Source organism: Mytilus galloprovincialis, chromosome 10 (assembly GCF_965363235.1).
Source record: "Mytilus galloprovincialis chromosome 10, xbMytGall1.hap1.1, whole genome shotgun sequence".
In the NCBI taxonomy this organism is placed as follows: Eukaryota; Metazoa; Mollusca; class Bivalvia; order Mytilida; family Mytilidae; genus Mytilus; species Mytilus galloprovincialis.
Window position 1 is genome coordinate 66790512 of NC_134847.1, and position 27979 is coordinate 66818490.

Sequence of the window (27979 nt, forward strand, 5' to 3'; positions counted from 1 at the left end):
AAATTATGCAAATTCCATAATTAAAAACAATTCCAAGTTCAAATAATAGCTTGTTATATATACATCAAAATTGATCTATCAAGATATCAAATAACTGTCATATGTCTTTCGTCCCGTTTTTTTAGTGAAATTGCGGCAAAAAACTTGGGTGAAATAAAAAGGTACTTGAAACGCAACATTGCTATAATTTCTGGGCCTTTGGCCTGTCGGAATATAAAAGTACGGACTGGCAAACAGTAAATCAATACGACTTGAATAACGATGTCTTATTTTGTTAGATGTCATGACGTTAAATTACAAATCAAAAGACTCAACTTAATATATAACTTATAAAGGACAATGGTGTTATTAGAAATAACACAATTCGAGACCCTTTTGTTTTCCACATGATCAATATTACCAACCATTAACAAGTTCCAAGTCAAATCTGATACCAATACTTATATGTCACATGTAACTTCCGTTTGCAGTTACTTTGTACCACCTGTTCATCCCTTCCCTATCAGGGAACATGGAATTCTTCTAGCAGTTTGTTTTATATTTATTTTGTACACTATTTGAGAAGACTGTTTTCTTCCACCTCAATACCACTATTACTTTTGGTTATAGTTAAAACATTAAATTCAATTAGTTATAATGAGAAAACTTTGCACTTACAATCAGCATACCTTTTATCAAAAGACAAAACGAACATTAAAAATCCTATTTGTGTTTTTGTACTGTTTCTGTCTTCTTTGGTTGTTGCCATGGTATTGTCAGTTTGTTTTTAACTTATGAATTTGATTCTCAATTTTGGTATTGTTATCATCTTTTCTATATCAGTGTTTGTTATTTGGTGTTCAAAGATATCAGAAATAAGTAAAACAACTGATTAAATAAGAACAATGTTCTTCTTTTTATTGACGATGAGCTTCACATAAGGGATGGAGTTGTGTGGTACAGGTGTGTGCAATCAAAGAAAGTGCACGAGAACTGTGAGCAGCGCCACATGATCCATGTAGATAAGTAAGATAGGAGCTGTGGGCCAGACTTATTTTCTGATTTTTGTCCGTCCATATCCAGTTACCATGTCCATCTTTAGCTGCACCAATCCATAAATCAATGTCTATAAAAATGGAAAATGTAATGCTAATTTCTTCATACCAAAGGCTGTTTGCCGTTTAGGGGAACATGTTTTAAAGTGTATATCAAAACGATGTTGTTAGCTCGTAACTCATGAATAATGAATATTTAATCAATGATTTTACTCTATACCGAAAATGAAGAATACGCATTTCAATTATGAAGTGAAATATTAATGATATATGATATATGAGATATATAACTAATCATCAGTCAAATCATTAGTCTATACACGAATTCGTTTTAATGGGAAAATGGACCATATAATATATCATATGATATCAAGAACACTTGTATGTTTATTCTTTTTATTCTTTAGATTGTACTTTCATTACGCTGTGAATCAAGGGTTCCTTACGAATGGCATTGGTGACATCAGCAAAAGGTTAACCGCCTCCCCCTTTGTATGTTTATATATGATTAACAAGACTTTGTGTTAAAATCCTTCATTTAATCCAATGTATCATCATTAGGTTAAACTTGTGCTAGTGGTACTACACATTTAATTTAAAAAAAAATATTTTCATACTCACTATGAAAAGTTGATTTCACATGGCTCATGACATCAAGTATTTCAGTACTAGAACTAAAATCGGCTAGTTTTCCACATTTATTTTTGCAGTAACTCTATAAATGGACAAAAAGGGATGAAGATATGTATTTGTATTCCATTTGTTTGATGTGCTTCAGCTTTTGATTTTGCCATTTGATTAAGGACTTTCCGTTTTGAATTTTACTCAGAGTTGAGTATTTTTGTGATTTTAATTTTTCCACGAACAATACATAATAATGTATGTATATCCCCTGCAAATACCCCGTTCGAGTTTAGTAGTAGAGGAACAATCATGAATAGTTTATTCGAGATTTAAAGAGGCATTAGCAACGAGAAATAAAGAAAACAAAAAGGATTTTATTTGTTCAATCATTAATGAAGGTGATATAATGACATACTAATTCACTATTAGCAGTCAATTAGGGTCAGTTTTGTCAAAATAAAATAAAAAAAACCAACACATTTACTTGCAAGCGAATACTCCGACTTCATTAAATCCGTATTCAAGTGACCTCAAAATTAACCCTTTAACTGGAGATCGGTTATGTATTCGGCAATTAACAGAACAATAATGATTCGATCCACTACAAAATCATTACACAGCTGGTTATAAAAACGACGATAAACATACTTTTTTACCTACAGTTTGAAATCAAACACACCTTAATAAAATCGATTGCACGTGGACTCTATCTGTTTATATTCATATTTATATGATACTAACATATTGTTGGCGACATGCAATTTTCTTATGTACTTTGATCGTAATATGTAATAGGCTTGATGAATCATTAACTTAAACCCATTTTTTTTACCTTTTATGATATTAATAAAAAAAAACTATTGAGGTTTATAACATACATCGGCTTGCTGCCAGGTTAATAGATTATTGCCTATATGAAAACACGCACGTTCATGAGTGACGTATGTGTAGTCAGGAGGACAACCGTGGTGGTGGGTGTCAGCATGTGGTGTTGCACAATCTGAAAGATATATCAAACATCATTAGAACATGTAGAAAGTTGTCTTCAATATTAGAGTGGTAAAATATCAGGATAAAAATCAGCCATACATATTCGGGATGAGACTGGTTGTTATTAACGCATTTGCTATTTATTTACAATCTATTTAGTAGATATTTGTACATTATTTTTCACTAACAACATCAAAATATCTAGTTTTTTTGTCAATAGGTGTTACTTTATGTTGCGATATTTCGCGGCTGATATTTTACGTTATCAATGTGTAGTAAACCAGATAATCTATACTTCTAATCTTACTCCAGGTCAAACTTGTAAATATTAATAGTTCTCCAAGGTGCCAGGATTATAATTTAGTACGCTAGACGCGCATTTCGTCCACATACAACTCATTAGTGACGCTTAGGTCAAAATATTCAAGACAGAGTCAAGCATATTTGACATCACCAAACCATGTGATTCTATGAAGAGCAGAGTAATAAAGGCATATAAAGGAAGGACCGATAATATAAGAATATAATTCCCGATTATGTAACACCATCGTTTTATGCCAGGTTCAGTGAATAAAACTTTTTTCAGTAAGAGACTGCAATCCTAGAATCAATACTATTCATTATGTTTATCAGCTACCTTTGCAATTTGTCTTTAATTGTCTTTTGCACCTTTTCCTGAGTGTAAAATAATTTTCCTGGTACGATTTTGCTGCCACGTTTTTTTTTTGTGTGTACTTTGTGTTTATGTTTAGAAAGAGATTTACAAAAAGAGGGTTCAAACTTTAGAAGCCTTGAAGACAATATGTTTATCTCCAGGTGCTTTTGTGTTCCCTTGTCGTTTGGTTGTTATACTTATGAAATGATAATGAAAATCTAAAAAACGCACTATTTAAAAAAGATAAAAACTACGCTATGACGCTTTACATGCAAAAGTGTAATTAAAGCAAATTAAAGAGAAAAAACATAAAACTTCCTCCTTGCAAATACTAAAATACAAATACAGTAAAAATACCTACCATCAAAAAGGTCTATACTCAAATACTTATTTTAACAAACTAATAAAAATAACAATCTTGTCTAAAATCATGTCAACCAGGCAAACACATTATCTGATTGGTGCATACGTCTCAATTTGTTTATTGTCACTGAACAGGGTAATATATAAGCGTTGTAAATTTTTAACACATACTTGTTGTTGGACTTATTTTAACAGGTTGTGGTGCGGTGGATGCAGTGATAGTTGATGGAGGGGCATTAATAATCTTAGGAATCCTAGGAATTCTGATATTACAAAGATCAGTCCTACAGCACCCTCCTTTTAGTGACAGGCTTGTTTGTCGACGTCCAAACCCTGATTGTGCCGGGTTCACACCGAACCGTTTACAAAGCTGTTGATGAAAAAGTGCGTTTAAATCATAAGAAGCCTATCAAAATAAACAACATGTATACGTAACTTCCCACTTAAGTTATTTATTATGCAAATAACAACAACAACAAATACACCACAGGAGGAATGCAATATATTATATGTTATTCAGGTCTCAGACAGGGTATATACTGTGACATTCCCGGCTTAGAGTTTATATCCCCTGAGCCGAAGGCGAAGGGGATATAAGCCCTAAGCCGGGAATGTCACAGTATATACCCTTTCTGAGACCTGAATTACACATATATTACGGATTACCATTGACTTAATGTTATTTTCTAGTGCAGGTATTTGTTGACAACACATATATATTGAAAAACCCAACCTGATATGTTCGGCATACGTGAAGGATTTTCTAATTTGCTGTAAACATAATTTTATCCTGTATGTAATAATTTATAATAACACTTTTAACATCAAATTAAAGTATTAAAAGTGTTAATTGCGTGATTTTGTATCAAAAATGTATTATTGACTGAAGCACGTCATTATTTTCCCTCTGTGAACCTCTGACAGTCTGATAGCTTATGACTACGTCACAAGTAACCGGTGTTATGATGACGTTTTTGAGGTTCCAATTGGGGATAAAAACGTCGTATATACCCCGGCAGTTTCCTGAATATATACTGACATCTCTGTGTTGTTATCCAATCAGAAACCTCGACACATTTGTAATCCGTAATATATACGTATGTAGTACCTCTTCTTTATTTTCTTATCTAAAAACACTGAATTTATTTATCTTTGTTAAAGTAGGATAATTTATAAAATACTTCTTTTCTTATTTATTCCTTTTTGTTATTTGAAACAGAAAATCAAACTTACACTCTCGTCAAGACATCCTAATCTATAGACAGGACGAAGATCAAAACTAAGTGTTTCTAGCTGGAAGCATTCCTGTATAATATAAATTTTAACATCATTTAGACTGCTGAACAATTAATTATGCAAAAAGGGTCTGTGAGATAAAGATATCTGCAACGAAGACTCATATAACTCGCCAATTTTTTGGATTTTATCAATACAGAAAAAAATGTATAAAAAAACTAACCAAATATATAAGGCTAATGATTTTCGAAATGGTTTTCATCAGGGTACGAAATGGTAAATGTTGGGTACGAAATGGTAATTTGGGGTATAAAATGGCAGAGGTGCTAAATTGTCAAAGTACGAAATTCCCTGCTACCCTTTCAATACATCTTAAAACATTACTGTCTCATTTAGGTTTGAACCACAAAAAAAAAACAAAAAAAAAACAAAGGTCAATCATAAACTCTCAAGTGTTAAATTATGTAAAAACTAATTATGTCTTCTAGAAAGTTACGGTTCTTTTCTAGCTACATTCGACATTTTAGATATAAGGGTAACACGCAAGACGTAACTCCAATAATTTCAGATTAAAAAGTAGGCCAAATGTTCTAAAGATGTGTACGAAAAAAACTTGTTTAAATATCACTGATTTTAACTGACTCCTACAAACGTACAACTGTGTAAAATAGCAAACTATAAGTATCACATGATGTTGGTATTCAGAAAAGTTTATTCTTGATTATTTAAACTCTTCTTTTTTAGTTCAGTAATAATTATCATAAATACAACTGATCTGGGGTTCAAAGCTTTCAATTGTTTTTATTTTAATATTTCATTCTTTAAAATAATTTCAGGCATTTTGTAAAATGTCTTTTATTATAAAAATGCCTAGAAAAATTAGTCATTATGTATAATGACCGAATCTTAGAGGCAATTTTGAGAATGCTTAAATTTTCAGTCATTTTACAAAATGCCTAAATTTTGAAAATGCCTGTAACATATATATATATATTGATAATTAACGAAATCAATGTCAGCACATTTTGAAAATTGTAAGTGTTGTATCAATGTCAGCACATTTTGAAAATTGTAAGTGTTGTATAGAGTTGTCTGTTGATTTTTTACGATTGTATAGTTGTTGTTTCAGTGCAGCTTTAGTGATATATGTTAATGTTTACCTTTCCTGACTCGCATGTCGAAGTACTATTACAATCTTCAGGCCGATTTATATCATTGCAGCTGTAACACTGAACTGAAAAATTATGTACAAATAAAAAAGAAAGGCTAACGATTTTAAAGTTAACTCATAAGTCGAACAAAAATGATGCATGTACAAAAAAAAATAACAACGACTAACATACAATCAAATTTTTAAAGTAAGCACAAAACCCAACAGAGAAAACGAAAAACACAAATCACATCAACAAAACCCTGGTGATCGCAGGTGTTGAGCGGTCGAGTTCCATGTGTGGCTCGTCGTGTTATTCATATAATCACACGCCCTCTAATAAGACTAGTTCGTTAGTTAAAACGTTAGAACGTTTACTGTGCAACCTTCGTATGTATACACGTAACAAACAAAATCAAAACTGAGAGCATGTAAATACATTAGCAAAACCCAGTAAGCAAAATATATACATGTCACAAGATTTTCTGTCCAAAGGACACAGTACATAATGTCTAACTCTCAATGTCACATGTCAAGCTCTCGATCAGTATCACATTAGAACATAAAAGGCCAAAACATGATAAATATAAAACAATTCGATTAAGAGAGCAAACAGAATAATTTAAAACACACCAATTAACGAGAAAAACATATATGAACAAACGACAACCACTTAACTAAATGCTCTTGATTAGGGACAGACACATCATCAAATCGATACAAAGCAGAAAAAAATCGACCGGACATGGCATGGTATTTATACTTCGCTCACAATAACAAAAAGACACAGAGTACAGATATGAGTGTAAGCAAAGCTTGTTGTAAGTCAATAACGACTAGTAAAACATTGATCTAAGAGTGAAATATCAATCTGTAACCATCCAACATACAATGGATTAAGTGGACAGACTTATAAGTAATTCAAAGTAAGAGAACAATACATAACCCGTGCAATGTCAAAATATAGTTATACCGTGAAAATAAATATGATTATAACAATATTATGTAGTATGGTTTACAATTTAATGATAACAAAGTCATTATGTCTACCAATGAACAAAATATTCAAAGATGTTGTTACAGTGTTGATTTGATAACCTTTTAGATTAAGTTTATTTAAAAAGTAAAAGCACAAAAAAACTAAACTATGTGGAAAATTTAAAGTTCATAATCAAATAGCCAAATCAAAAGCTCAAATACATCAAACACATGGATGACAACTGTCATGTTCCTGACTAGGTACAGGAATTTTCTTATTTAGAAAATTGTGGATTAACCCAATCTGGTTTTAAAGCTAGGTAACTCTCTCACTTGTATGACGTTTACTCGCATCATATACTAAAATCAACAATAAGTAAAACTGTAAGATTATGTTATTTTTGTTCTTTCTTTATCTGTGTTTGTTGGGAGTGTTTCTGACGGTTTTGTTAAAATAACAACAACGTATAGATACATAATAACATTATATTACTTACAGCACTTTCTACACATGCGTGGACAGATAACAGAAGCTATACAGTCATTACTACAGAATGCTGGATCAGTCAATGAAATTCTAAGACATACATCATCATCCATATTTTTACAGACGCTATAGGACGGAGGAACTGTTAAAGAAAGGTGAACAACTAATTGACAGTTGCTATATAATGAGTGAAATGGTTCATCGTATATTTTCAGATATATCATAATAGTTTAAACTACAACGAGAACATTAATGAAAAAGAAAAAGAAAAGCAGGCAAGTTGGTGTATAAAACAGTTGTTAATGTCATTCTACATCTCGGATATGATAACCAAATGAAAATAGTTATCAAAAGTACCAGGCGTACAATTTGATACGTCAGACGCGTTTCAATTTTAAACCACAACTTATCAACGCTTCCAATGCACTTTTTGATATAATTATCTTTGTATACACATTTTTGTATGGTTGAAGAAATGCGTAAATCGACTTCAAATTGTAATACGCAGATAAAATTATCTAGAATATGTCTTCCTCTAAAGTTAAGACATTATTAATAATATACATAGGTAACAATTATCTTTTCATCGTTAAACATTCCAAATACCTGTAGTATTTTGAACCATGACAGTGGTCCTCTGTTGTAGTAGATCTATCTGTGACGGCAGTATATTGTTACATTTGTCGATATTGCAACATCCACCTTTAACACTAAGATCTGACCGCCTTCCGTTATTAACATTTTGTTCACAAAGCTATAAAAAATGAAAGAAGCACTTTATATATTTCATTTCTCCCATTCGCTTTTTTAGAAATGAGAAAGCAAAAAGCAAAAAATATGATTGTGTAATTTATGTTTAGCGCTGAAACAAAATATCTTTAAAGATTTGTTTTGCACATGAAGCATAGCGTTAATCATCGAAAGGTTTTTTTTTTCATAATCATTGATTTTAGTCTTCTATTTTTACCCTTAACCTTTGTACTTATATAAATAGAGTTAAATAAGAGGTTAAAGTATTCAAAAATTTCATTATATCTAGATTTGTGATGTTCCATCCTTACAGTTAGTTAGAAATTATCCGACATTTAATAAATCGTATCTCATGTAAGACATTTTTAAAACAATAATATTTTCAGATTAATGTAATGTAAGGTTCATGTATCCTCGATATAAAATGCTATCACTCTATATAACTCTTTAGAAAAGTTGAATAATTGAGTTCGTTATTACACTAACTTACATTTTTCATAGCACATCCCATTGTGTATACCTCATGGAAATCGTCTGTAAACGTTTGAGATGTAAAACAGTACTACAAAATAATAATAAAAATAACACGTGGAGGCATGTATCAATGTGACACAAACAAATATATAATTCACTCTGAAAGACATCTTTGTTTAAAACTTAGTCCATCAATAGTGGACAGCATTAATAATATTGAGAATGAAAAGGAGGAATATGTCAAAGAGACAACATCCCGACCAAAAAGCAGACAACGGCCGAAGGCCAACAATGGGTCTCCAATGCAGCGAGAAAATCCGGCATACGGAGGATGTCCTCAGCTGGCCGTGGTATAAAATTGTGTACTAGTTCAGTGAAAATGGATGTGAGTAAACTCCAAAACATATAAATGAATAAAATTAAATAAACATACAAGACTAACAAAAGGTCAGAGGCTCCTGACTTGGGACACGCCACATTTTTGTGCGTGTCCCAAGTCAGGAGGCTTTGATCTCTGATAACCTGTTTCGTGAGATATCAACCCTCCCTTATACCTCTATCGAATGAAAAATGAAGAAACACATAACAATACGCACAGTAAAACTCAGTGTAAAATGGTTCGAGAGATATCAGAATTGGTAACAAAAGAAACTAAACAAAATGATACATAAATTAGCAAAGGACTACTAGCAGTTACTGACATGCCAGTTGTTTTTCATGTTGGAATATACATCCTTAAAATTCTAATAAGTAAGATGAGTGGTAAATACTATAAAAAAAGTAGTTGAAAAACCAAATGTGCTAAAAGATAATTCAAATTTTGGATGCCTTTACCAGACATATGCAGCGATGAATTACAGTGAAAAACTCTTCTATGAATGAACTTACATGGTCAGTAGTTGGACATTCAAGTGCAGTAGTGCAATTGGCTGGATTACCTATTTGGTGGCAGAAATAGCATGATAATGCTGAAAATAAAAACAGAAATAAAAGTTATCTTTTTTTCGTTGTTTAGGTAAAAGAATGGGTCTATATTCGAAAAGAAAAATATGAAATCGAAATGAGCTTTAATCAATCAAAAGTTTTTACATTTTATTTACATTAAAACTTTTTACTCGAAATTGTCTGTCGACACTACATCTTATTATTTATCTTCCAAAATTTGAAACAAATTATTCATTTTCCTTAAAAAGAACATAACTTACGACATCGTCCACAAAATCTGGAACAAATGCTAGACAGACAGCCATCAGCGCACATATTTGGATTCAAGGCTGATAACTTCTTACATACTTCAGTATCTAGATCGTTACATGACTGAGCTTGTGTGCCCACGATGTAAACACTAAGTGCTAAAAATACAGAAAAGCAAAGCAAATGCTGAAATTATAATTGAGTTTAAGCATTAATTGTTTTATTGGGTTTATTATTTTCAGTTATATTGTAACGGCGGAAAGGTATAGATTTACTTATAATGTTACAATTATTAACGGCAATCAATCATAATAGTTATCAAAAGTACCAGGATTATAAATTAGTACGCCAGACGCGCGTACCAATATATACTTCATATGGGAAACAATTTGGTATTAATCTATATTATGTATAACATTAACAAAAAAATAATGGAAATGTATTTGTACGTTTCATAATACCCTTTTTTCAGTTTTGTTAAGGTCAACTGAAATTAACGTATCACCTTTTTTCAAATAAGATTCATTTACATATGATCCTCTTTTCTTTGCCTTTTAATAGCATTGTTGTTACAAAGTTGTTTTGTGTAGTTTGTTGTTTTTGTTTATTTTTCATTTTGTTTATTAGTATTGTTTACATATTTTGTTATAACTTCGTGTTTATTTGTGTCATGTTTATTGAGTACTACTTTGTATCCTATAGGAACTGATACATGTATTTCAATGAACTACGGTTCTGATACAAGAATATAGCTGTAAATATGTATCTATAATACTAAAATAACGAGGTCCAATTTGTCAGTCATCATCACGTAAAAACGACAAATCAAAGAATTCAACTTTATATATAACTAATATAGTACAAAGGTGTAGATTAAAAATTACACCACTCCAGGCCCTTTTGTTTTCCACTTAATTAATATTGCCTATAATTAAGAAGTTCCGGGTCGAGTCCGATACTGATACCTATAGTATATTCACCTGTTACCCATTACCTTATCTGTACGTTCCGCGTCTGACAGGCGCACCACCAAACGGTGTATTCAGGATTTATATGCTATATACACGGTTCATAATCACAGGGTTGACACTACTACTGTCAAATTGTTACCTATTGTAGTATTTTAATCAGTAAGACTTTCTAAGATAACAATACGAATACTAAAAATCTGGACTAAAAATAAGGCGTATAGGTACAGTTTTCAATTTGTTAGCGGGCATGACGTAAAACATCGAATCAAAGAATTCAACTTTATTTATAACTAATATAGGACAATGCTGTTGATTAAAAAATACTCCATTCCAGGACCTTTTGTTTTCCAAATAATTAATATTACCAATAATTGATAAGGTCCAGTTCGACGGGTTCAAACAGAAAGATTTAAAAGCAGAGAAAACTGTGTATCTTATAATCGGCATGACTTTATCAGATCACAATACTAATACTAAAATAAGGCTTGCGAATAGTTATATACTTTAATTCAGTCACGGACCCGCGATATCACGGGTGTGTTCTAGTATTTATATATTTTTGGGACGTTCACTTGTCGTTTTATATAATTTGGCTCAATGGGTCTCAATGGCCAAGTAAGCTTTTCGCATCACTTGTCGTCCGTCGTCGTCGTCCGTTAACGTCCGTTCAAAGAAAAATGCAAGTTTTGTCTATTATTTTGAAAACCGTTATGAACAGGATAACCTGACAAAAACAATACTCTACACCTCTACACACTGACTACATATCAATCAAAATTGGCAGACGACTTCTTGTAGCAGTTATTTCAATTTGATGACAAATTTTAACTATTTTTTTAATTTTTTAATTTCTATCTTGAAAACTACATACTGCATATAAACATTAAAACACAAAATTATCAGGAAGACAAGTTCTACAAATACGTTTGTAATGTCGAGATCGACAATCGACTCCTTATTCTAAAATTATAAAAAAGAGTTCTGATTCAAACAAAAAATTCTCTGAAACTAACATTATCAAGATTCTTGATTTCTTGATTGACAACATATTTGATACGTTTGGAGGACGTGTTTTTCACCAGAATTTTGGCGTTCCAATGGGAACCAATTGTGCCCCTTTTCATGCTGACTTGTTTCTTTATTATTATGGCTTCATACAGGAACTTCCTCGGAAGAACTATAAAAAGCTAGCAATATCCTTGAACTTTGATTTCCGTTGTATGTGTTCTCTCACTAAATAATTACAAAAGTTGGTGACTATGTTGAACGTATAACCCATCGAAATGGAGATAAAGGATACAACAGATACAAATAAGTATGTCTCCTTTCTTGACTTGCATCCAGAAACTGACAATGCTGGTCGGTTCAAAGCAAAACATTACGACAAAAGAGATGATTTTAGCTTCCCAATTGTGAACTTTCCATTTCTATGTAGCAACATTTAAGCAGCACCTACATACGGAGTATATATCTCCCAACTGATTAGATATTCCCGGGCTTGTATGCCCTATCATGATTTTCTTAATATAGTGTTGCTGCTCCCAAGGAAGCTATTAAACAAATATTTCGAAATGGTGAAATTGAAATGATCCATTCGTAAATTTTACGGACGCCATTACGAGCGAATGACCGTTACCATTTCACAATTGATATTCAATATGCTTTGTATGTCGTAACTACACCCCCTTCCATTTTCACGAATGTGACCTTCCGAACTAGTCTTTTTATCGGGTTTGTAATAACATGAGCAACACGACAGGTGCAACATGTGGAACAGGATCTGCTTACCCTTCAAGAGCACGTGAGATCACCCCCAGTTTGTGATGGGTTCGTGTTTTTTTTATTATGCAGATAGACCAAGTTGAACTATACAGGTTCTGTAGAGCCTCTAGTTTGTTTTTAACTTTTTGTCAAATTTTCAGGTTCCTCTAAATTCTTTTTTGCTTTTTATAATTTTATTACATATGGTTTAAGCAATGCTTACATCCTTAAATGCAGGCAAAATAATATTTTCTTTACTGACATATTCAAAATTATGATCAACAGTTAAGGTCCTTCATGTTCTTGCTGAGTGAATTTCAGGATTATGCCACAAATGGATAATACGCGAGCCAGATGAACCAAAACTGGTCACTTTATCTGAAATGAACCATAGATGTTTGGGCATGCATCTACAATATAGAGGTACAATGATTTTTTTTTTAAAACATTTTATATATGCCCAAGGCTGTATATATTCACTCTTCAAAACAAATAGGATGATTTTTCACTAGGCAAAGCCTCAAACAATATTTTCCTGATATGCAAACATTGATACTCGTATACCTAGTAGTACTAATGGAGTTTCAGGACAATAACGACATACACATGGTCACCTGTGACGCACATATTACCTATAGGTAAATCAAGTAATGATGTCGCCTGTATTTTTTTTTAAACAATCGTTTGGATGACCTTGCGCTAAATACTTAATTACACAGCATTGATTAGTGCGAGGTAGGCGGAACAGGTTCGTGAAATCTATATTAGTACCCGAAGGAATCTAAATATATTATCATATAAAACTTACATAGAATTATCAATATGAACTTCATGTTGATGTAAATCCAGGGCACATTAATCGTGACTATCTGTCTTATCTTTCTGACGTTATAAAATAGGTAACTTATTTCTATAAAATTCTCATTTCAATAAAGAGGTGAATAATTCATCAGCGATGTTTTGTAAATTATTATGACAAAATTTACCAAACTGGCTGCTTAAAGAGAACAAATCTTCATTGTTTTACTTTCATTAATGATTTATCGAAACAAATCTTTTTTTTAAATATTTCGTAGCTTATTTCATTTAGGTTGTCGTACTCATTATTAAACACTAATCAGATTAACCAATCACAGGGACAAAATAATGAGTGACGGAATATATGACAGGTAGTTTCTATTAAAGAACTGGTTTTGTCTACTGTTTAGTTCCGTTTCTGTGTGTGTTTGTTGTGTCGTTGTTCTCCTCTTTTATGCGTTTCCCTCAGTTTTAGTTTGTAACCCGGATTTGTTTTTTCTCTATCGATTTATGAGTTTCGAACAGCGGTATACTACTGTTGCCTTTATTTGTTTGTGACGATAAAATGGAAACAGAGGAGCATGTATTGACTGAATGTCCGTTGTATGTTGATCTTCGTCGGTTCGGAGCTCTACTGCGCTCATGTTTATCTTGTTGAATTGTACATATCATGCCCGACTCTTAATAAAATTTACTTACTTACTATAAGATTTTAAACTTGGAAAACGAAATTGTTTTTCCTCTGAGATCAGTATTTTTGTGATTTTACTTTTTAGAAGGTTAGTTATCGGTTAAATTAAGTCATCAGATCCTCACACAAAAAATTGTTAGTATACTGAAACCACCTTACAATTCTGTAAGACTCATCAATTGGCTCATCATTTGGACAACAAATACCAAGTAGAGGCTCTTAAGAGCCTATTTTTGTCACTATGATAAAGGTGCATCTTCAACAATGTGGACTAGAATAGAATTCATGACGACGATCTTTTTTTTTTAGTCATATTGCTGATCTTTTGTGTTCTGTTGTGTCTATTCCAAGCAATTAAAAAAAATATCATTTAAGGGCTATTATTCCTAAATAATAATCTACTTTTAAGTACAATCTATGTTATGTTAAAAGATTTCGGCAAAATTTCATTTATTTGTAGATTTAGCAATTGCTGATCATTATAGACAGTTTCAAATGTCTATCTTACTTTTCTACTTATCATTATAAAAGACAAAACCATAAAATATTGGTACATTTTTTTATTAAAAGATAGAACTCAATTCAGTAGTCTACTAACGGTTTCGGCTACGCTTACTTATGTTCAGATGTGGTCTTTTTGTTTATTTTTGCTATTTAAATTGACTATCTGTTTATAATAGTTTTAAAAAAATGCCTGTACCAAGTCAGGAAAACAGTTGTTATCTATTCGTTTGATGTGTTTGAACTTTTGATTGGGGACTTTCCTTTTTGAATGTTCCTCGGAGTTCAGTATTTTTGTGATTTTACTTTTTTTTTAAAAGAGGCAGAACACTTAATTGGATAAAAATCGTCATTTAAGAGAAATAACTCCAATCAGATTTTAAATGATCAAAGATGTTAGCAAATAGACATATTTGTAGATATTGTCTATTTAAACATTCTGGCTTAATTAAGTTTCTATATATCTATTCTAGCTTTCAAATATAAGACAAAAAAGCAAAACAATTTGTTATTAAAAGTTATATCAGTAAAGGGTTAGATGATTTCAACTGTGTTAATTTATTCGTAGATTTTGGCAGGCTGATAATATTTGCTTTCTTCATTTTCTATCGTTATATCATAGTTTTTCAGATATACACAAAATACGCCAAAAAATCGGTAAGCGTACAAAATGTAATCATTAATACCCTCATCATAGATACCAGGACTAAATTACGTATATCCGCCATACGCGCGTTTCGTCTACAAAAGACTCATCAGTGACGCTCGAATCCAAAATAAAAAGTGCTGACTACTGGGCTTGTGATCATTCAACTGAGGTTGTAAGACAATTGTTGCAACGTTAGGTAATTTGTAGATATTTTCTGTATTATAGAGTTGTAATTAACATTAAATGCAGGTAAATGAATACATTCATTACAGACTTATTGGAAATTATTATCAACTGTTATAGAATCTCAGGTTACTAATGGAAGATTTCTTGGACTTTAACAAAATAGGTAACAGCTAAATCCGGAGGAACTAAACCTGTACCCTTTTTCTGATGAAATCACAGATGTTCAACCATGTAGTGAAAATCTGCGACATATCATGTCCACACCACTTTCTGACTCTTCCTTTATAAATGCAACAGTAGTATACCGCTTTTTGATAGCAATAATTTGAATACTCAAAAACAATTCCGGGTAAAAAAAACCAAAGTAAACACATAAACTATATGAGAAAACCAACGAACAACGGAAACACTGAACTAAAACAAAAGGAATCGCCAATATACATAGAAATTTGTTGAAACTGGGTTTATGGTTCATATATGCCCGAAGTTGTGTATGTTTTATCCTCTCTTCGCGACAAATATAATGTTTTTCTACATAATGTCTAAAAATATTTTGCTTATATACAACACAACTTTTTGGGGGGAAATCACAGTAACGAAGCTGGAATCCAAAGCAAAATCTGGAATCCTGCATTTACCTCATTAACAGTAAGATTTTAAAACAAAACATAGAACAAATCCATCCTTCTTTCCTTTATTTCATCATAAATAATGACGACGAAAACTATTTTTTATACTGTATACCTACACTTTTAAGAAAATAAAACTGCAAGTACAGAACGCTATATTGTCTGGTTTCAAGATCGTAGACTACCATTTTTTTCTGCAGTAGAAGATATTTGTAACCAGCGATGTCAATCAGATGTGGATTTAAAACAATTATGTTAATTTGTTGTAAAAGAGGGACGAAAGATACCAAAGGGACAGTCAAACTCATAAATCTAAAACAAACTGACAACGCCATTGCTAAAAATGAAAAAGACGAACAGAAAAACAATAGTACACATGACACAACATAGAAAACTAAAGAATAAACATCACGAACCCCACCAAAAACTAGGGGTGATCTCAGGTGCTCCGGAAGGGTAAGCAGATCCTGCTCCACATGTGGCACCCGTCGTGTTGCTTATGTGATTACAAATCCGGTAAATAGTCTAATTCGGTAGGTCACATTCATGAAAGGGAAGGGGATTGTAGTTACGACGTAAGGAACGTATCCGATATCATTTGTGAAACGGTTATTCCATAACGGTCAACCAACTCGTGATGGCGTCCGTAAAATTTACGAAGGGATGATTTCAACTTCACCATTTGGAACTCTTGGTTTAATAGCTTTCTTGTGAGCAGTAACCCTCTATCAAGAAAATCATGATAGGAAATGCAAGCACGGGAATATCGTATCAATTGGGAGATATATACCCCGTATGCAGGTGCCGCTGGAATGTTGCTACTTAGAAATGGAAAGTTCGTAGACTACCATTTTTTTCTGCAGTAGAAGATATTTGTAACCAGCGATGTCAATCAGATGTGGATTTAAAACAATTATGTTAATTTGTTGTAAAAGAGGGACGAAAGATACCAAAGGGACAGTCAAACTCATAAATCTAAAACAAACTGACAACGCCATTGCTAAAAATGAAAAAGACGAACAGAAAAACAATAGTACACATGACACAAAATAGAAAACTAAAGAATAAACAACACGAACCCCACCAAAAACTAGGGGTGATCTCAGGTGCTCTGGAAGGGTAAGCAGATCCTGCTCCACATGTGGCACCCGTCGTGTTGCTTATGTGATTACAAATCCGGTAAATAGTCTAATTCGGTAGGTCACATTCATGAAAGGGAAGGGGATTGTAGTTACGACGTAAGGAACGTATCCGATATCATTTGTGAAACGGTTATTCCATAACGGTCAACCAACTCGTGATGGCGTCCGTAAAATTTACGAAGGGATGATTTCAACTTCACCATTTGGAACTCTTGGTTTAATAGCTTTCTTGTGAGCAGTAACCCTCTATCAAGAAAATCATGATAGGAAATGCAAGCACGGGAATATCGTATCAATTGGGAGATATATACCCCGTATGCAGGTGCCGCTGGAATGTTGCTACTTAGAAATGGAAAGTTCACAATTGGAAAGCTGAAATCATCTCTTTTGTCGAAAAGTTTTGTTTTCAACCGACCCTCATTGTCAATTTCTAGATGTAAGACAAGATATGAAGCCGACTTAACTGTATCTGTAGTATCCTTTATCTCCAATTCGATGGGATAGATGCGTTCCATATAGTCACCAAATTTTGGATTGTTTAGTGAAAGAACGTCATCTATATAGCGGAAAGTAGAGTTAAAGGATATTGCTAACTTCTTATCTTTCTTCCTAAGAAGTTCCTGCATGAAGTCAGCCTCATAATGATAAAGAAACAAGTCGGCAAGTAGAGGGGCACAGTTTGTTCCCATTAGGATGCCGACAGTCTGTTGAAAAACACGTCCTCCGAACGTTACAAATATGTTGTCAATCAAGAAATCAAGCATCTTGATAATATCGGTTTCAGAGAATTTTTTGTTTGAATCAGAGTGATTCTTTACAAAGTATGATTTATCCCTCCCTAAGACAAGATACTTGTATCTACGTTGGTCATTCTTTTTTATGAAGCAAAGTAATACCAACTCTTTCAATTTGTCTTTTAGTTTGGAATGTGGAATACTTGTGTAAAGAGTAGAAAAGTCAAATGTTTTAATACTGTTACAAGATGAAAGAGAGTTAGATTGTATGTACTCTAAAAGATCTTTGGAATTTTTAAGTATCCACATCTGATTCATCATTGTAACCATCTTTTATTATCATTTTAATCTGAAAAAAGGATGTACACATTTAAAATATTTGCAATATTATTGTTCATTTTCGAACAATATCAATTATCTAAAAACATGACTCGTCAAGTAGTTTACTTTTACAAATATAAATATTTTGATAAGGTCTTATTTGTAAATCTCACAATCACAAAACTGAAAATTGAATAAAAGTTTTTGGGTTGGATAAAGAAAGAATAGAAAGCATGCACCCTATTCTTATATCTAGCAATTTTTTTAAATTCTGCAGTGATCTAGTGCTGTACTGGCATTGAAAGTAATATTCACAATCAGAAAAAAATTCAATAATCGAACAGTATTTTTATAATTCTTAATTGATAATCGGCAGCTTTTTTGTAACAACATTATAATCCATGCCTTTTCAATGTTCTGAAGATGTTGATCAGAGCAAGAGAAAAATCTGAATGAAGCACTCCAACGATATAATATCATTTTATATATAACAAGTCTAAATAGTGTTTATCGTACATGTTAAGTTTTTACGGACTTTTTCCTAAAGGGTATTCACATAATGGCAAAAGTCTATGTAGACAACTCCCATGGTCCCAAAAATATCCATTGGTAGTCTCAATATTAGAAGACTCTCCTCTCCCTATATCGGCACAATGTTCTCCGTCAGCATTATGACTAACGTGAGATCCAGGTCTCCAATGAGAATAAGTCTGGTCATTTATTACGGTGCCTGTGCTATTCCATACCCAAGTACCATCAAAGTTTGAATCGCTTCTGTAAGCATCGATCCAGTAACTAGACTCTGCAATAATTGATCAGGTATTTGATGCATTTTATTTCCAGACTTTGATAAATGTTTAAACATATTATAATGTATTCGCCAATCATCTGTAGAGAACAACTTGCTTTGTTAGTTTGTTTGTTATCTAAGCATTATTTTAGAATCTTTTATAAGATTAAGTACGTATTGGTTCAATTTCGTTTGCTGTGTAAAACACCACAGTAATAATTACTTCTTAAATATGAGGGTGTCTGTTCTTGTTTTTTTATTGTCCATAGGGAAACTTTGTACTTTATTTTACCTTATTTCTTATCAGTTAGTATGTACTTATATTTCCTCTTGACTACGAGATTTATCAATAGATAGCAAATTATTATAGTTCAAAATAAGCTTGTCGAGCATTATAAAATTTCACATTTAGCTATCAAAGGGGATTGATATTATTATTAAAATGGTATTTGGAAAACTTAAATCATAGTATAATTCTTAAACAGTTATGCATACCAATTAGAGAAACTAATACGTATAGTTCAATTTCATTTAACAATTTAAAAATAAATGATCAGGAGAAGATCCTACAATGGTTGATTCATTTGTAGTCCTCTTCTTCTTAACAAAACAGATGTTTTTGTATACGCTCTATACGCGATCGTTCCATACAAATACATTATATAAAGATTAATTAAAAAATCTTAAAAATTGTAAATGTTTGATAAGGGACATCGTGTTATTTACCTTCATTTATTCCAACTATCTGTTTACTTTGGTGTAAGAAGTCAGTAATTTCCTTATTTTCTACTTCACTACTTATAATCACCAGTCGAGTACAATAAGAAGCACATTCTTCCTGCAAAAAAAAACTTCGTAAAAGTAATAGAGTTTTTCTGTTAGCAAAGTAAATGTAAACGCACAGAGTTATGTTCACACTGTTTCAGACAGTGTTTTGATCAGTTCCTTGACAGTTATATTCCCTTCCTTAAGTGTTTATTTTAATAGATCAAAAGATTTTTTGAACAAGGCTATCAGTTTACCGTGCGTTGACCCCTGTTTTCTTATATACAGATTTCTATGTGTACCAAAAAAATTGTATAAAAATCTGAAAATTTCTACGGTTGTTAAATCAGATCATCGTAATCTAACAAGTCATTGATTAAGGTCCTTATTTTAAATTTAAATGCTTTAAAAACAGAAATCACAGTTTCCTGTACTAGATAGACATTCTAATACCATGTTTAGATAAATGAATGTTAAAGACGTCAATGTATACTTTGAGAACAATTGTTACATTACATTTAATGTATATTGTTCCATGTTTTTCTTTAAGAAACATCTCACCGTTTGTTGTGTTTATGCCAAAACTTACATGTGCCGCTGATTGTATTCTATGGCTTCGACTGATGTAGTAGCAACTATCAGCTCTTCTAACAAATCCAATCGGACAATCTCCTATCAACATAGGCCTACAGGCTACAATTGAAAGAAAAAAATATTCTTAAATCATGTTTGATGATCATTCTGCTCGTTATTTTTATAAATAATGTATCTGATAGTTCAGTATTCAACACTTCTGTGTTGACATGAATTATTATTTACATGGTCATAATTATATAATAATTGTTTACAAAACTTAAATTTTTCAAAATATACCAAGCATTGTTTTACCCAAGAATACTAATGTTAGCTGTGATTGACAAAACCTTTTGAATATCAGGTCTTTTTATTCTTAAAGCTATTACTTTATTTTTTTAAACTTTGGATTTTAAGCGTCACTGATGAATTTTTTGTAGAGTAAACGCACATTCGGCGTTATTGTTTTTATAGTGGTAAAGATGATGAGCCTATTAATGCATAACGTATTTAAAGTAGTATTAAATTTTAATATAATGTTATGGGCAGATAAAAATCAAGAACTTGAAAAAAAAAGATTAGTCCAGTGGCAGATATTATATTTATATTCATGAATAGAGCACATAAGCAATGAATTTCACAAAAGGGAATGTGCCTGTACCAAGGCAGAAAAACGACAGTTGTTTTCCGTGTGGTTGAGCTATATTCCATTGTATAAAGGAACTTTCCAGTTAGAATTTTATATAGGTAAGTCCGGAAACGGGACAAGAACGGTATAATAGGGAATTTTGAATGCCACACGAAAATAATGGTAAGTGTATTGGATTTGGCCTGAATTTAGTCAGATATGGACCCCTCAAATTTTTAGTACATGCAGACAAAAATGACTATATTTCTATATATATTCCAGTACTGTTACACTTGGTCCCAAATTAAAACTTATGATTATTAGTACACCTACTAGGTGTGCCTGTGGTTACCGGAGAAGCTCTCTGTGTAGTTGTTTGAGTGGTTGGTAGAGTACGCTGTATATTACAGAGATCAGTTTTACAACATCCACCTATTAGAGAGACATCTCTACGACCAAAAGCAGATTGTAGTGGATCCATGTTGAATCTGCTACATAACTATAAGAATTAAAGAATTTAATAGATGATAAAGTCATGATACGCTATTGTTAATTACTTTTGACCTTTATGATGGTGAAAGAATCATTTCATTGTTTTCTATGTGTATTTGAAAATTGTAGCTCTGTTCTTTACACAATTTAAACAGTATTTGTGTTCTTTTCTATAATATCTAAACACTACTGTAAGCACCTACTATATATCTTACTTTGATCAGTTCAATATAGGAAAACTATGTTTCTAGTTTTCGTGATTTTAATTTACAGCACTATATTCTTCATAAAAACTGCACATCGTGAAAATGTAACTAAAACATGCGTCTCACTCACCATATTCATAAAAACTGTAATTTGACAAATTGTACATTTTCATATTTAGAATTGAATTTGAGAAACAAACCAATAGTATTGCGGAGCATGTATGGAACAAATATATCTGTGCTATTGATTGAATAGCAATATTATTTCCGTACATTTTCTTCAAGACATCCGAGTCTGAAAACAGGTCTTAAATCAAAGCTCAAGGTTTGAAGGCGAAAACATTCCTGAAAGAAAGCAATTGTATACAGTTTATTCGAGTTGTTGCGCTTAAACACTTTTTTAACATATAATTTACCGGTATATATTGTATATGTGTTGATTCGTTAATGTTGTATTATTCGAGGCACTGAAGCTATACTATCCCTGGGTTTACCTTAGCCGTATGTGGAACATATTTTCGGAATTTATAGATTTCAACTTCCTACTTGATAAAGCCTTATTAATATTACACAGCGTCACTGGTGAGCTTAATGTGGGGAAAAAAACGCGCATGCACATTTGTTTTGATGCGTGATTGCAGTGGTCTCTACGTAGAATTATTACTATAACTTGAATGTAAGTGTTGCGCACCACCTTTTGCAGAAAATCCTGATCAAATTGCAAAAGGTTTCATAAAACCAAATTGTTAAACTGGTTAGAAATGTCAGCAATTTGCTGTAAAAAACACAATCAAGTCGTGAAAATGGAAGGTGATAAAATAAAGAATGCTGACATTTTGATTTACGAAAAATCATTTTTATAATTTCTTTCCATATTTTTACCGTAACTGTCCTGCAAAAGTTAATACAATTATAGTTTGTTACGTAACTTGAATTTAACAATATTATATACCTTTCCTGACTCACACGTTGTGGTAGTGTTGCAATCACCAGGACTATTGATATCATTACATTGATAACATTGAACTAAAATTATAAAAACGAAAAATCACAGATACATGTAACCATATCGCAGGCTTGTTTTGCTGATTAGACTTATCCTTTCAACAACAATTTCACACATTTCCATTAGATCAAAATGTCAAATAATCGATTTATACTTGTATACTTGTATACTTGCGTTATCATGTATTACTGCAAATTCTATATGTTCCCCTTCTGTTATGATTTTTTTCTCGGAGAGTGTGTACATTTAGAACCAAGATGAATTACAACGTATCAAAAAAAGTTGTTTTATATCGGGGCCAATATAATTGGTGTTGTGGTTTATATCACTAATTATCTTGTTTAATAATTTAAAACAATTGCCTTAATCTATCAAAATAGCAGTTTTGAATTTTCTGTAATAAAAATATAAATTACTTATATGTCTAAATAACCACAAATAAAGTTATTAGTACATGCAGCTAAGAGAATAACCTTATTTTGGAAAAAATCAGGAAAATTTACTTAACCCTTTAAAATACTCTACATCAAAATGTTGGTTTAAAGGGTGAGAATAAATACTGTGCAAACACAAAACGATGATTAAAATGGCATCTTGTCCCCTTTTCATACATTTACTTTTAATACATTTTACTTGTTATTTAACTATCTATGTTGAAAAGTAAAATAAAATTGACATGAACTATACAATCCATAACGTTAACTTAAACACGATTATATAATATGATAATTCATTTAATTGTAACCAGTTCGTATACCATAGGACTGGTAACGAAGCGGATGTCGCAAAATGCACAACAAAAAAATTTTCTCAAACGGATAGGGATTCATTTCATGTTAACCCTGAAAAGCTTTTTTTATTTATTTATTTATTTTTTTTTTTTTATCTCTGTAGCTTCTAAACCTATGATATCGTGCGTACTCAATGATATTTATTTCAAAAACACTCGTTATGCACACTTAACAAATATACTCCTTTTTATATACACAATATTATGTCCAACAGCAAATTAAGAATTTATACATATCGGTTGACCAAGTTCTAAAAAGTAGTTAAAATGTTGTAATTAAATATTTAGCAATAACTTACAGCATTTTCTACATGTGCGTGGACATATTTGTGATGATATACAGTCATTAGTACAAAAGGAAGGGTCAATCATTGATATTCTAAGACAACTGTCGTCATCAAAATTCTTACATTCTTTAAGTATAGGCGGTGACGCTGAAAAATATAAATATCTGTCATTGAAATCAAAATATTATTATCTTTTAAATTTGATATACACACATGTAGTCAGACTTTATTTTTAAATCATACCATACCCTCTTATTTTATAAAGAAGATACCAGGCGCAATTTGTAAAAGTGCATTCGGTGTAAGATTTGTTATACGTATGATATTTTTGTTATAGTTTATTTTAGTAGTATAAGAAGACAACTCTCAATCCAAGTCACAATTCATAAAAGTAAACCATTATAGATATAAGTACGGTCTTCAACACGGAACCTTGGCCAACACCGAACAGCAAGTTATAAAGAGCCCCCAAAATGACAAGTGTAAAACCATTGAAGACTTTAAGAAATGTAACAGTAAATTATTTGTTTTAATCTCATATTATCATTTACGTTGTATCTCTTTTGAAACATATAGAGTCACTTCTTTTATCAAATTGAATCCCCTACCTGTTGTATTCTGGACCATTTCTGTAGTACTAGTTACTGTTAGCTCATCAATTAATGCTGGAAGTTTGTTATTACATTTATCAAAACTACAACAGCCTCCATTTACATCGAGGTGGGACCTCTTCCCAGAGTTGATATTCTGTTCACATAGCTGTATTATAAACAAGATAGAGATAACCCAGTCTGATATCATAGCATCCAAAAATAATAAACATATGCGTATATACACTTATAGATAGTCACTACTTTATAGTATAACCTTTTGCCCTAAATCATGCAGGTGTTACAAGGTTTGTTCGACTTCTGAGTTTGATTTTTTCTAGAGCTATTCAAACTTTTGTAGATATTAATGTAAAATTGATTCCCGAACCTGAATAGTTTTCATTTTAAAAGCATCCTAGAAATTAACTGACCTATGATTTTTCGTTTTTTAATTATCAATACAGAGCATTTATAAAGATCAATTCAGCTGATTTAGATATTATTTAAACAATCAAGTATAGAATACACAGGGTTAACCAAACAGTTACCAATGAACATTTTGAAAGGCAACCATAATTTAAATGACATTAACACATACTTACAATTTCTCGTCCAATCAAATTGCTTCAATTTGCCTTCTTTTTTTTCATAGTACACTTTTCAGTGTACTAAGTAACTACGCAGGAATGACCAGACAGGTAACATTTAAATGCATCGTCATTAAGATAATAAAACAAAATGCTATGTCCAAAATTAAACGAATCAGATTGGTATAAGTGTTCATACTTTTTTTTAAACAACCTGCTGTTGAAATGTTTGGATCTAAAATATGGTTTTAACAATTAAACATGTTCCTTTTTGGCGAGTTTTCAACCGATAATGAAGATACATAAGTCTCTTTTGTTACCCCTGTGTATTTTTCTAAATCTAGTAAATAAATAAACATCACTACTTACTGATTTCTTTGCACATCCTAACTTGTAAACCTCTTGGAAGTCATCTGTATAGGTTTGAGTTGTGAAGCAATACTAAAATATTTGAATTGAATTATGTTTTTTTACATCACTTTACCACCGTATCTGCAATGTTCTGTATAAATGGAGTAATTTCGTGTTTTAAAAAACACGAATGTAACTAACGTGAAACACTGAAAACATCACACATTGTACACGGCCTGGAGAATATTTATTATTATTTTTCATCTTTTCGATTTTATATGTTAGTAAATGAAAAGAGTTATGAGGGCTGTGTTTGCTTTACCCAACCAATTTTAAAATTGAATGTGTCATATTCATACATAATATCACAAACCTTCTGAAAATTATTATAGTAGAAATCTATGATACATTTAATTTGCTTATTAACATGTTTTATGGCGGTGATAACATGCTTGATATTTGTTTTAGCTTTTGGATCTTTATTTTGTGGAAAAACATACACAAAATCCTTTAAAGCGTGTATCACATGTAACATAATTCTTATACAAGTTTTCGGCTAAATGTTCTGTAAACTTGCGTGCTATTATTCAGCTGATGTTTTGTAAACGTTATATATATACTCCACTCCTCTTATTTGACTTTTTTTCAGAAAATTAATCTATTTAAATGCTAATTTAATAACTTAAAACGTGTAGGTTGTTTTTGGCGAAAAAGATAGTTCTGAAAGATGCATCAACCCTCGTGCATAGGCTAATTACTTATTCAAATAAAAGTTGTGTACGTACATGATCTTTAGATGGACAGACTGCAGTGGTGGTACAATTAGAAGGATCGTCTACTTCATGACAGGAATAACAAGTCAGAGCTGATAATATAATAGTTAGTTAGCACAATTAAATGCATACACAAAGTCATGTATACAATTGCCAATATTGTGTTGAAAATTGCATTTCATAATTATATAAAATTGACATTTATGCGAGCTTTTCAACAATAGTTTTGTGTCGTTTATTTATTTGTTTACTTCGTCTTTCAATGTATTGTTTGTTTTCATTATGACTGCCAAATCCCTTTATTATTAAATTGACAAAAATATTTAAAACACATGAAGACCAGAAGAAAAATGAAATGTCAAACAAAGTTTTAATATTTTTTTTGGCTTATTGTATTTGTGCATGTGTAGCTTGATGAAACAAGGTTATTGTTAGTAATACTGTTTTCATAACAAGGCAAAATACAATGTATCTTACGCAAAACTGTAATATTAGCGGAACACGAAGATAACCTAAATAACTTACGACATTGACCACAGAATCTAGTGCAGATACTGGACAAACAACTATCTGCACACAGACTCGGATTCTGGCCATGCAACCGCTTACATACATCAGAATCGAGATCGCCACATTTTTGTCCAAAGATACAAATGAAACAAAAGCAGAGACCTGTTAAAAAAAATAAAAGAGTACTTGAGTTATCAGGTACCTTATTGGCTACATTAAATGCTTATTACTATATGTGCATGTATGTTGTAAAACAAAAGAAGAGAAACTATTTATATACAGAAGTGTGTCATTCAACTACATACAGTTACTTTAATTTTGTTTCCAATAAGACAAGAAAAATCGTTGATACATTCTTTTAATCGAATCTGACAAATTTAAGAAAGTACAAAGAATTATTCATTTTAAATTCTAAATAATTCAAGGCGAAGAATCATTAATTCTCTTTTTTGTATCATTTGAAAAAAAGAATTTATAGTTAGTTTAATATAGAAAACGCATGATAAACTCGGGGGAAAATAACAAAACATATTTTTTTTTTTAAATAAATAAATAAAAAGATAAGTTTTATATCACTGTATGTATTAGTCCCAGATAAAAAGCTGACAAAACAAAACGCCTTATAATATCAATCAATAGCACATGACAAATCCATATTTCTTAATACTTAGGCATTATTTTACATGACATTTTAGTCTTATTTCACATGTCATAGTTATATTTCAAATGATATAATCATATTTTACATAACAGTTGACTTTATATCAATCAACATAATAACTGGAACACTACGGTCACAATTCTGATTTGCTAGATTCCATCGAAAAAATTGAATTATTCAAAGTTGCGTTTACACTTTATAAAAGTAATAACATATTGATTTACTTACATATAACGATGTGTAATAGTTTCATTGTGATATAACCCTAATCTCAATGTCTTATCTTGGTCAATAACTTATACAAGACGTCAGTAAAAGCACGAATTGTTTCCATGTAAAATTTTGGCAAATTATTCATGTGAAGAAATATGCACATGTATATGTAAACCATGATAACGGATTGATTTTGTTTATTCATACATACATGACTTAGGTTTATTATGTGTATTCTAAAATCATTTATCTAAAATGAAAATTTTTCATACCGTCAAGTAAAAGCAACAGTAGTATAACGCTGTTTAAAAGTCATAAATCCAAAGTTGATTTCATTTTCTATTTTTTTTTGCATCTAAGGAGTAGCTTTACAAATTATATACTTTCGTGCAGATCTAAGGTTTTAGTAGTAAATACACAGACATAAACCTAAAACAGA

General features: G+C 31.5%; 2 protein-coding genes across 2 annotated transcripts; both read right to left on the minus strand.

Annotated features, from left to right (window-relative positions):
- Window positions 1-871: 871 nt before the first annotated feature.
- On the minus strand, window positions 872-13546 carry LOC143048172 (uncharacterized). The gene is made up of 12 exons (XM_076221694.1): window positions 13476-13546; window positions 9947-10093; window positions 9630-9709; window positions 8758-8829; window positions 8124-8271; window positions 7528-7659; window positions 6063-6136; window positions 4900-4971; window positions 3838-4036; window positions 2537-2658; window positions 1656-1749; window positions 872-1105 (listed from the first exon to the last, which is right to left on the minus strand). Exons 1-12 carry the CDS (start codon window positions 13498-13500, stop codon window positions 897-899), a joined length of 1374 nt encoding a protein of 457 aa, XP_076077809.1. The 5' UTR covers window positions 13501-13546; the 3' UTR covers window positions 872-896.
- Window positions 13547-18314: 4768 nt separating this feature from the next.
- On the minus strand, window positions 18315-27677 carry LOC143048173 (uncharacterized). The gene is made up of 12 exons (XM_076221695.1): window positions 27556-27677; window positions 26682-26828; window positions 26169-26248; window positions 25402-25473; window positions 24464-24614; window positions 23868-24002; window positions 22725-22798; window positions 22046-22117; window positions 21408-21573; window positions 20463-20566; window positions 19835-19946; window positions 18315-19120 (listed from the first exon to the last, which is right to left on the minus strand). The coding sequence occupies exons 1-12, from the start codon at window positions 27578-27580 to the stop codon at window positions 18846-18848; spliced, it is 1413 nt and encodes a 470-aa protein (XP_076077810.1). The 5' UTR covers window positions 27581-27677; the 3' UTR covers window positions 18315-18845.
- Window positions 27678-27979: the final 302 nt, after the last annotated feature.

Coding starts and splice junctions, on each gene's coding strand:
- LOC143048173 (XM_076221695.1), bottom strand. CDS start 27,580: ATGAAACTATTACACATCGTTATAT. Junction 20,567..21,407: donor GGTAACCACAGGCACACCTA/GTAGGTGTACTA, acceptor TTTCAATTGTAG/CCTGTAGGCCTATGTTGATA. Junction 19,947..20,462: donor GAATACAATCAGCGGCACAT/GTAAGTTTTGGC, acceptor TTTTTTTTGCAG/GAAGAATGTGCTTCTTATTG.
- LOC143048172 (XM_076221694.1), bottom strand. CDS start 13,500: ATGAAGTTCATATTGATAATTCTAT. Junction 9,710..9,946: donor CAGATTTTGTGGACGATGTC/GTAAGTTATGTT, acceptor TTTTATTTTCAG/CATTATCATGCTATTTCTGC. Junction 4,037..4,899: donor TAGGATGTCTTGACGAGAGT/GTAAGTTTGATT, acceptor TTTCATCAACAG/CTTTGTAAACGGTTCGGTGT.